Source organism: Bison bison, unplaced genomic scaffold (genome assembly GCF_000754665.1).
Source record: "Bison bison bison isolate TAMUID 2011002044 unplaced genomic scaffold, Bison_UMD1.0 scf7180017864180, whole genome shotgun sequence".
Lineage (NCBI taxonomy): Eukaryota > Metazoa > Chordata > Mammalia > Artiodactyla > Bovidae > Bison > Bison bison.
The window spans coordinates 3,201,851-3,213,188 of record NW_011494752.1 but is presented as its reverse complement, the minus strand read 5'-3'; the positions used below and the strand labels follow the sequence as shown (position 1 = coordinate 3,213,188).

General features: G+C 55.5%; 1 protein-coding gene across 2 annotated transcripts in view; it reads right to left on the bottom strand.

Annotated features, from left to right (window-relative positions):
• PGAP3 (post-GPI attachment to proteins 3) overlaps positions 1-11,338 on the bottom strand; it is a 14,188-nt gene that overhangs the window by 1,875 nt on the left and 975 nt on the right. The window contains exons 2-7 of one of the 2 annotated variants that reach the window (XM_010842662.1): positions 10,704-10,801; positions 9,751-9,903; positions 1,706-1,768; positions 1,017-1,078; positions 544-680; positions 80-281 (exon numbers count right to left, since the gene is read on the bottom strand). In XM_010842662.1, coding sequence (XP_010840964.1) covers positions 80-281; positions 544-680; positions 1,017-1,078; positions 1,706-1,768; positions 9,751-9,903; positions 10,704-10,801 — 715 coding nt within the window. The remainder of the gene's footprint in view (positions 1-79; positions 282-543; positions 681-1,016; positions 1,079-1,705; positions 1,769-9,750; positions 9,904-10,703; positions 10,802-11,338) is intronic. The other variant, XM_010842663.1, reaches the window with a different exon arrangement.

The window sequence follows — 11,338 nt, the reverse complement described above, 5'->3', positions numbered from 1 at the left end:
AGGTGGGTGGGTGGCAGGTGCACAGAGGCTTCTGAGAAGCCGGCACAGAGGTGAGTGCTGGGCAGAGAGAGGCACCCACCTGAAGAAGAGGACGTGAACGGGGATGGTGCTGATGTGCCAGATGGCATGCGCATCCAGGACCCAGAAGAGAGGCGGGAAGTCCAGCAGCTCGAGCAGGGACAGCCCCTGCAGCAGCAGGACCACCGCCACGCACTTGTGCACATGCGGCAGCCGCTGGTTCCACAGGCACCAGGCCAGCCACCATGCCGCGTTCAGCAGGCCTGGGCGCGGGCGGGGGTGGGAAGAGGCTCACTCCCTGGACTCCTTCTCTCCTCCCCAAGTCTCCCCTCTGTGACCCCAGAGCCACCCTCAGGAGCCTCCCCCCAACCGCCCCTCTCTCCTACCCCCAAATTCTTTCCTCTTCCTTCACCCTAAGGGTCTTTCTAGAACCTCCTTCTCTGGGGACAGCACGAACGCCCACCTCCACCCCGAGCCGGCAGTTCCGCAGACGGCCCCGTCCTCCCAGAGCCCGTCCCGCCTCACCGATCGCCACGTTGGCGGCCATGTTGTAGCCGTAGTCGAAGTGGATGAGACTCAGGTAGGAGACATGCGCCGTCAGCAAGAGCAGCAGGAGGGCCCGGAAGGCACTGGCCATGGCCGGGTGCTGCAGCCCCACGGTCCTGCCCCGCCACCCAGAGCTGCTCAGACTGAGAGTGACCGGTCCCCACGGCAGCATGCCCTGAAGTACCCCCCTCACCCCAGCAGCCATGCAGGGGAGCCAGGCCAGCAGGGCAGGCTTACAGTCCCAGAGGGGCAGCCTGTGACCGTGTGCTATAGAGCTCCTTGGAAAGAGCCAGGGCCCCCCATCCCATCACGGAGTCCCCTCCAGATCTGTCTGGATGCTATGTGCATGCGTGATGAAAGCCCTGGAACAGCAACCCCAGGCAGGGAGATTGGTGACCACTTTCCGCCCCCAGGACCCGATTTTGCCCCCATAGCAGCCAAGACGGGCTCACCTGACACAGCACAGATAGATTGAGTGCAGGATGACAGTGGAGGCACAGAAGTAGTCCATTTTCTGAGGGCAAGGAGAGCTGGATGAGGGACCAGTGTGAGGGGAGTAGGCCGTGGACAAGGCTTCACAGAAGGTAGGGCCCGGAGAAGACCCAACAGGGATGGGGGTGGTGAGAGCCAGAGTCTAATGTGGGAGTCCCAGGCCTATGGCCAGTGGGGATGTCTCATGTTCCTTTCCTCTATCGCTGTTCTATGTCTGAGTTCAATAGACTGACCCTTGTATTCACATTATACAATTTAACAAAAAAATGTACTCAGCAGCAAGGGTTTAGAGGTGTGCCGGCCAAGACTCCAGAATGGAAGAGCATGCGCAGACTTCAGAGTGCAGTCTGGGTTCAACAGCTGAGGGCTCGAGTCTGGATTGCCCCCCTTCACTGGCTGAGGGATCCTAGGCAAGTGATCTCACCTGTCAAATGCTCAGCTGCCACACCAGTTAAGAAGAGCCAGTAATCACACCTGCCTCACAAGGGTCAAGTGAGGCTCAAGTGCACTAACAGGCTGAAAAGGCTCTGCACAAAGCAAGTGTCCTGTGAACCCAGTCAGCAGGAGAAGTAAGAGCCAGGGCTGCCCCACCGCTGTCCCTGTCCTCCGGGACTGTCCCCAGCAGAAGATGGAGTGGGAGGGCGCTCACCTCTGTGAGGTCGGTGTCCCTGGTGTGGAAGACTGTGGACCAGAACCAAGCATTGAGGGAGACCTGGGGAGAGAGGCTGCTGGTGAGCATGGCGCCCAGAGGCGGGGAAGCCCCCCCAGAGGGTCCACCTCCATCTCACTTTGGGGAAGGGGAGCTGAGAAACATGCTTCCCTGGGTCCTGAACAAACCCATGCCCCTCCACCCAACCCAGTCTGGGTCCCTCACACTCAAGCTTCCCACCCCTGAACCCCCCCAAGGCTGCGACGCTGCAGCCTCCACAGGTTCCCGCCTGGCCTGGGAACCAGTTCCGGCAGTCAAGTTCCCTGGTTACTCAATGGCTAAGACAACAGCCCCTGGGGAACCTCACCTCCTCCCCCAACTAGCAGGTGATGACAGCCCCACCCGGGCCAGGGGAGCCAGTGACCTCAGCCTCTGGGGGCGGGAATGAAGTGGGTGGGGTGGAGGGGCTTGAGCCAGCTTGGGGTGTGTCTGGAGCAAGCAAGCAAGGGAGGGAGATCAAGCAGATCCCACTGGGGCCAAGTCTCTGAGGAGGAAGCCCAGCCTTCCCCTGGCTGGGCCGGCCGGCCCAACCCGCCAGGCCAGTGGCTGCTGCTTGGATCTGGGAGGAGCAAAGGAGCAGGGCTGGAGGGGCTGTGGTGGGCAAGGGCCCAAGGGACTGCTGGAGGCTTTTCTCCTGGAAATTAACTGCAAGGAGAGAGTACAAATCATCTTGCAAATAAGCCCTCACTCTCGTGGGAGTCGGTGGTGGCATTTTTTTTCAGGGACTGCTGAAACCCAACTTACTGAAAGAAGGGTGGGCTGGGTGGGAGGGCCGGGAAACCAGTCAAGGAAGAAGCGGCCAAGGTCTGGCCTGGAAGGCCCTGGGGGTGGGGAGGGGTGCACTAGGGTGGTACAAGCCTGCCAGAGATGGGTGAAGGCCAGGAGCTGCTCACTTGGTCCAGTGTACCAGGAAAACTGACCAGGCAGGGGCAGAGGGAGCAGGGTAAAAAACCACTCTCCCCCTGGTATGCAGCAGGAAGGTCAGGTGGTAGGATGAGTTCCCTAACACAGGCTCGAGGGGGCTTGTGAGGAATTGGGGAGAGCAATGGGGTGGAGGCCTAAGCTCTGCTGCAAAGCTGCTCAAGCCTGGAAGTCTTTGGAGGCTCAGGGAGCCTGGTGAGGCCGTCTGGCCTGGGTTCAGGGCTGACTCTTGCTGCTTCTGCTCCTCATGACCTGGGCACAGGCCCTGCCCTTCTGGGCCCAAGCTCCCCCCTGGGACAAATCAGGGGGTGCCCAAAGTGATCCTTTGTCCCCTTGCCAGCCCTGATGTCAGGTGGTTAATCCAGGTCTTTGGAGGACAGCCATCCTGTCCCATCCCTGGAGACTGGACCCCTTCCCCAGAGACGGTAATGGGCGCTGGTCTGTAGGCTGGAAAATGGAACAGGACGAAGACCTTCCTCAGACTCTGCTTCTGTGAAGTCTGTGATGCTCGGGTCAGAGTAGGGAGAGAAGCAGGCTCAGTGCTGGAGACGGGACCCAGGTAATCACGTGGGCCAGGTCTCCTGGGCAGGCCAGGCACAGGGACATCCTTGGGGAGGAAGTGGCCCTGAAAGCCAATGTGACGGGGAGGCAGAGGGGAAGGCAGCAGGCAATGGCAGCCAGCCAGGTCTCCTTGTCACCCATGGCAGGAATGGGGAGGTAACAGGCAGACGAAGTGGCAGCTGGAGGCTTGTGGGGGAATGCACAGGGCTAGGGCTTCGCTCTATGGGACAGGGACTGGGGTTGTTTGGTCCCCCGTCCAACTGCCTCCCCGGGGTGCCTTCCACTTACAGAGACCCACCTGAAGCCTGGACTCTGCACCCTGAAAAGTCCCCTTTCCCCTGGGGAGTGTCTCATTATGGGGGGCTCCTCTTCTGACCCCCTCCTCAGACTTGGGAGATAGTGTCATTAAGAGTGCAGGCCCTAGGGCCAGACTGCCAGGGTTCAAATCCTGCCTCTGCATTTCCTGTGTGTCCTTGGGCAAGTTAGTTAGCCTTGCTGGGCCTCAGTTTTCTCATCTGTAAAATGGGAATAATCATAGTATTGATAAGGATTTAACCAACAAAACAAGTACAGTGTACAGCACAGTGCTCAGGACAGGGTTCAACATTAGCACTTACTTCTCCCTACCTTGCTGAACAGCGTAGGATCCTCACACCCCTTTACAGAACCAGGGCCAAAGAGCCCAAGTCCGTCTCCCACTCTCCTTGGAGGCCAGGGAAGTCTAGTCTGAGAAAGGGTGGTCTCTCCAAATCTGCCTTGGCCCAGCCACAGTTCCAGGCTGGGGGGAGGATGTCTGGAGCCTCCATCATGAGATGGACTCTGGGTTCAAGTTCTGTCTCAACCCCTAAACAGCTGTGTGATCTTGAGCAAATAATAGCTTCTCTGAGCCTTAGTTGCCTCACATACAAAACAGGGTTCAGAACAGCACCCAGTGCACAAGAGGGTCCTCAGGACGATGTCTGCAAGATACCAGGCACAACGAAACCACTCAGTAAGTGGTGGCTATTCCTGGGCCTGGCACACAGTAGGTAGCCCAGAAATATCTGTTTCCTTCTTCATGTCCAGGAACTGACCCCCACCACTGCCCTTCCTCAAAGGTCACAATGTTCCAGGGAAAACCACGGAGCCCCAGGGTCTCTTGGTCCCAGAACACAGATGCCACAGCTGTAGGAAGAGCCCCCTCTGAGCCCCTTCCTTCCTGCTCCTGAGCGACCCAACCAGGATGCACCGAAAAGAGGTTACTTCTCTTCACTCAGAGTTTGTCATCAAGGCTCAAGTTTAGGAACAGAAGGATGTGAAGGACAGGAGGACCCAAGTGAATGGCTGCTCCCAGGCTCCTCGGCCAAGCCTGAGTAGAATGGGGGAGCCGGGGGTGGGGGGTGGTAACTGGCCAATCAGACAGGCCAGGAGGGCCACGGGCGCCAAGAACTTTGCATGAACACTGAAGGAAGGGGGAGGCCAGGGGCAGGGTGCCAAGGAGGGTGGAACTGGAGGGGACACGGCGGTCTGAGTGGAGGAGAGCAGGAGGCTGTTTCAGTCTGTTGGAAAATAAGAAAATTGAGACAAAAATATCACAGCCGTGAAACTGGTTGGATGCCAAGTGAGCCAGATCTGTCAAGAATTCGACCCCAGTGCTAAGCCCCAGTGCTCGGGGCTGTCATTGACACCGCCGCGGTGGGGACAAGTGGGTCTTTAAATAGCTCGCTGTCTCAGAAGTGGGGGAGGCAGAATGTTAAATATGATGCCTGCTGCCATCCTGCCCCCCTCTCCCAGAGGCCTCAGGCAGGGCAAGCCAGCCCCAGTTCACTCCTGAGAGAGAAGTGGGCAAGAAGTGGATGGAGACGGGAGGAGGGGGACTTTTTCCACCATCAAAAAGGATTCCTTGATTTCCTGCCATTGCCTGTTCCACTGGGGCTTGTCTGACCGTAGGGACGTCCTTCCGGAAGTCTAGCCACCATTCTGCTGTATCTTCTCCCAGTTTCCTCAGCACAGGTCGGGTACAGTTAGTCCCCACCACTATAAACCATCCTGAAGAGACAGTCTGGCCTTTCCTGGCACCCCATCCTCACTCTACCCAAAGGACCTTTCCTTGTTGGATGAAGGGACAGAGAACCAGTTTAGCCTCATAGCTTTGGCAGAGAGCAGGGGCCTCTGGTTCCATGAAGCCAAAGGTCTGTGGTGGGCTCCTCCAAAGCCTGGCCGCTGCCCAGCCCAAGTTCAGGTCTAAATGTCAAGGCAGGGGTTGACTTCTTATGCCAAAGCTTCGTCAGCACTGCTAAGTGCTGGAGAAAAAGCTGCAGAGGCCCCTTCCCCTCCCCAAGACCTCACCTGGAGCAGGTGGGGGGGCCTCCCCACCCCAACTCACTAAAAATCAGGAGCCCCAGTCGCTCCAGAAAACCCAGCCTACAACAAAATCCACAGTCACAACCTCCACACAGCTTGGGATTTTTCCGTCTTGCAAATACACAAGATCGAGTGTAAAAGCCACACTGGATCATCAGAGAGTGTGGGCACTGAGGCTCTGTCCCTCGAGGGCCTCCTGGTGGCACGAAGAGGGGGCCCCATGTCCTCAGGGTGTCCTAAGACACAGGCCGCAGGTATCTGTCCTCTCCCAACCTGGCATCACTGGCTGTGTCCCTAAGGGCCCTGTCATGGTGGACGGCAGGACACACCTGGGAGGTATGATCCTCGCCAAGACGGAAGCTGAGTGGCAGATGCCAGTGAGACGAAAGACCCCAGAATCAGGCGGGATCAAAGTGAGAGCTGTGAAGCGACCACCAGCCTCTGGCACGTGTTATGAAGATGAAGGCAGGAACTCTCTGAGGTGCCCTCAGACCAGCGTGTCTACCCAAGGAGGCTCTGAGTTCGGTTCAGATAGTTCAGGCAGGACTGTCCTGTGATAACAGGGGCAGGGACGAGGGGCAGTAAGGGCAGGCATCAGTGTCCCTGGAAGAATGCCAAGGGAAAGGGGACAAGAGAACTCTCCTCAGTTTCCCCACCTTTCCTGCTTGCATTCAGTTCAGTTCAGCCGCTCAGTCGTGTCTGACTCTTTTCGACCCCATGAAGTGTGGCATGCCAGGCCTCCCTGTCCATCACCAACTTCTGGAGTCCACTCAAACCCACGTCCATTGAGTCGGTGATGCCATCCAACCATCTCATCCTCTGTCGTCCCCTTCTCCTCCTGCCCTCAATCTTTCCCAGCATCAGGGTCTTTTCAAATGAGTCAGCTCTTTGCATCAGGTATTGGAGTTTCAGCTTCAACATCATTCCTTCCAATGAACATCCCAGGCTGATCTCCTTTAGGATGGACTGGTTGGATCTCCTTGAAGTCCAAGGGACTCTCAAGAGTCTTCTCCAACACCACAGTTCAAAAGCGTCAATTCTTCGGTGCTCAGCTATCTTTATAGTCCAACTCTCACATCCATACATGACCACTAGAAAAACCATAGCCTTGACTAGACGGACCTTTGTTGACAAAGTAAGGTCTCTGCTTTTGAATATACTATCTAGGTTGGTCATAACTTTCCTTCCAAGGAGTCAGCGTCTAGCCAGGACCAAATTCACTTCTCTGCATGAGGGCAAAAACAGGGAGTGGTGGCTCTGTCCCACCAGTGACAGGCTGGAATGATGCCAGGCCCCAGTCTACACAATTCTGGCCCCTCAGTCCGGCACTCAGAGCCCTCTCTGCTCCCTCTTAACTCCCTCGTCTGCCCTTCAGCCAGTCACAGCAGTCAGGCTGACCTTCCCAAGGATGCTGGTCCAGGCCCCACACTGACCAGCTTCTGCACCTTCGCTCCTGCTGGGCCCCCAGCTCAGGAGGTGGGAATCCAACGTCCTCTCCCCTCTGGGCACATGTCTAAGCCTGACGAGGCCTACGGATCCCGTAGAAGGAGATGCAGGCTCCCCTCCTTCCCGTGCTTCCCTGAGAGACTCCTCCACCCAGACGACGTGGTCTCCACCTCATAGCTCGCCAGGCTCGCTCCCTGAGCCCTCTTTGCCTCAGCCTCTATCCTGCCTCCCAGACTGGCCAGACCTGCACCTCGCACTCAGCTTAGCTCCTTGGGATGGGGGCTTCAGCCACCACAAGCATGAACCCGTCTCTACCCACAGCAGATACCCACAAACAGGCAGCAGCACACGTGGAGACAGCCCAGAGGGGGCTAGGCGCTCAGGCCCTGGAGTCAGACAGCCCTGGGGGCCACGCTGTCTCCACTAGTCACCACCTTGTGAGCTGATAACTTTGGGTATGTTTCCCCGCTCTGAGCCTTCCACAGGGCTTGCAGGGATATCATGAGGATTAAACAAGAAAATGTACGTATAGAACTTAGGACCATGCCCATCCTGTGATCTGAGTTCTATAACTGATAAAGATTATGAATATTATTGAATGGAAAGTATTAGGGAGGAGCACCATTTCCCAGAGGTTCCACAGCCTCCTTCTGGCCCTCCTTCCAGTCCCCATCTCTGAAGTCCAAGGTTTGGCCTAGACTTCCGGCTCTTGACACGATCAGCTTCCCCAAGGTCCGCAGAGACCTTCAGTCTCATCCTATTTGACTGAAGTAGAATTCAGGAGAATGGCCGACTCCTTCTTATCCTTGTCCCAGGGCTCCCCCGACCACACGATGGCCCTGTGGTTTTCCATCTGCCCCTCTGGCCACTCCTTCTGTCTGCATTGCTGGCTCCTCCTCCCCTATTCAGCCGTTAAGTTTTGGGGTTTCCCGGGCCTCTATCCCAGATCCCTTCTCTTCTCACCAAGCTCCCCGCTGGTGATGACATCCACACTCACAGTTTCTATCACTGTCTTCTAAGCAGAAGCACAGGGCTTGTCCTTGATTTCTCACTTCTCATCTTAGGTCGCCTCACAGCCAAGATGGGGTAAGAGTGTAAACTCTGGAGCCAGATGCCAGGCCAAACCCTGGCTCCTGGGGCAGGTAACTTAAACTTTCCAGTCCTTGGTTTCCTTGATGTAAACTGAGGACAATACTACTACCTACCTCATAAGCTTTTTACGGGATTAACAAGGTTAATATTTATAAAATGCTTAGAATGATACCTGGCACAGAGTAAGAGCTGTGCATGGGTTTGTTAAAGAAACGCATTAAAAATTTTTAATGTTACCTCCAAAACACAGCTCAAACACACTTCTCTTTAATGCCCCTCCTTCCCCAGACCTGTGCCACCTCTCCAGCCTAGCTACTGTGCCCTACACGAAAATTACCAAATAGGCTCTGCATCCACTCCTGCCTCCTCCAACCTGGCCTCTACACAGAGGCCAGAACGGCAAATGTATTCACGAAGCCCCTTCTCTGAAACCCTCATTGCTTCCTGAGGTTTTGGGAGTCAAGATCTAAAGTGTTACTATGAGGTTTTGGGAGTCAAGATCTAAAGTGTTACTATGAGGTTTTGAGAGTCAAGATCTAAAGTGTTACTATGCCTGCAGGCTCTCCACCTCTATCCATCTCCAGGCTCCACCTGCTGCCCACCCGCTCACCTGCTGCACACCCCCTCCCAGCTTCCTGCCTGGTTGGCTTCCTGGCGTTCATGTCCTCATATAACCTACACTCTGTCCTGCCAGTGCACATTCACCCATCATTCTGGTTTGACCTCAATACCCCTTCCTCACGGAAGCCTTCTTGGATTGCCCCATGCGGGTCTAGACCCCACCACACCCCACAGCACTGATCTAGCCTTCACTGCACTGGTTCATAGCTGACCTTTTACATTCAGTTGTGTACTTATGTGACTGGCACCAGAGGGTGGGGACCCATGTGTTTTTATATGCTTTTGGATCTCTCGCACATAGTAGGCACTCAACACCTGAACAAATGGCTGCTTTGATGGAAGCAAGGTGAGTGAGTGGGGGCTGTTTCCCTAAGGTTTACCGTGGTAGTTCTGATCCAGAGACATCCATTGCAACCTCTCATGCCCTCCCCAAGGTGCTTGTGGTTTGTATCTGTACCACAGTCCCTGTTGCTCACACAGCTCCAGGCCCCAGATGCTGGCTCTTCTGCCCAGCCACTCTGTGAAGCTCAGAGACCTCTCTGGATACTCAGATGGAACACACTTCAGCTTCTCTAGGGATGGTCTAAGCTCTAGACAGAGTACTGTCGCTGCCACTGCCTCTAGGGCTCGGCTGGGGTTGACAGGGCTTTGAAGCCTCCACAGGGGTCCTGGGAAAGACCTGTGGTCCCAGCATGCTCCTACCACCCGTCTCCCTTCTGTGTCTGTAAACTGTCCTACTGGTGTTTGAGCAGCTTCCTGCTTCGGGACGAGATCAAGGTCTCTTTCCTCTCTCCCTCCCTCTCAGACAGCCGGACCCAGGATCTTCTAGAAGGCAAAGGCCTGATTCAGCACCTTCCCTGCTCTCCCCAGGCTGGACCACCCCACAGCTGCAGGTTTAACCCTGGAAAATTGAGGGGAAGCTAGGTGGGTGAGAATGGAGATCTAAGGCTTCCTCGTTCTCAGATGAGGGTGTAGAACAGGAATCCTACCAGGTTACCTACCCAAGCGAAGGCCACGCAGGTGGGGTACATAGGGGAGGAGGCTGGTACGGAGGTGCGGTAGCGACAGAGCATCACCAGGCTGGCTAGGCCATTGAGGAAAGAGGCCACAGCAGAAGCTGGCTCTTGGAAGCACAGGAACCGGGAGAAGGGCCACTGAAAAAGGAGCACATGGAAGGGGCCTGAGGGGCAGGCGATGCCCAGCTGGCCCCACCCACCTCTGCTTGACCTGCTGCATCCCCAGGTCCCCAGCCAGCTCCTCAGCTCTGGACCTTGGCCAAAGCCTCAGATGCAGTCCCTCTTCAGGTCAACAAGCTCCCCTGCGCTCCCTGGCTGAGAGTCATCCCTCTATCCTGGCCAGCATTCACAGCACTGGGAAGACAAGGCAGGCCAGTGCTGATGGCTCAGTATGGTTGGTGGAAGCAGCACAGACCTGTCATCTAGAAGACACAAGAACTAATCCATCTTCTACCACTGACCACAGCCCTCTGAGCCTCACCTTACTCTGTGACAAGCTGGGGAGAATAATTCTTACCAGCCGCAACAGCCTAGAATAAGATCTTATTGGATCAAAGGGTATCAGCAAGCTGAGCCTCTGTGCCTCACTGGGCAATCTGAGGGGGTATTTTTATTTTAAATCCAGATCCCTACTGAAGAAGCAACAGAGAGCATACCAAGGGGACACTCTGGGAATTTGTCCTTGTAGCAAGGTGGGCATCTCAACCACTCTAAGCAGCCCAGCACCACTCCCTGAGGAGACCCCAAAACCTCCCAGATCTTGTTACCTCAAATCCAGAGGCAAGACACATTGTTCCCATCTGATGATACGAAAAGCAGCATGTTTTGAGGACAGGAAACACACACTCATCACCCCACACTTTGGCTTGCTTCAACAGCGCGATCCAACTAGAGGCATCTTACTCCCACCATATACTTAACCTGACCCTCCAGCTCACCTTGCCATGGAACTGAGGCACTTTTTGACCTTCCTGGAGGTAGAGGCCAACGGTGACCCACATACACTCATACTTACAGTCATCCCGACAGGTCCAACCTGAAACAGATAAATATGGCCTGGTGGATTCCCCAGCACAGGGAGGCACAGAGATAGCCCCAAAGGGGCTCCAACCCAAACACAAGCCAAGAGGGCCTGCAGGTTGGAGAAAACCAGAAGAAATCTGAAAATCCTAACTTTCTGCTTGGATGGATGAGTGATGGTGCAACATACACACGAGGGAAAGGTGTGTGCGTGTGTGTGTGTGTGTGTTAGAGTGTACAGTGAGCAAATAGAGATGTCTCTTCTCCTTTCACCCAAGACGGAGATTTCCGCATCTGATGGACCCATCTGTGGACATCTGGGTTCACGTTTGCTCTTCCTGAATACAGGATTTTCTCTCACTCCCCAGGAAGAAATCCTTGTCATCTTAACCCCCGCCTATGAAAATGAAGCTCAGGTTCTTCACTCTGACTTTGGAGGCCCCACCCTGCCTTTTAAACTTTATTTCCCATGACTCCTTTTCAGGCACCCTGCTCCCTGAGTAAACCAAGCTGCAGGATGTGTCCATATCTACCCAGGGCCTCCACTCTCTGT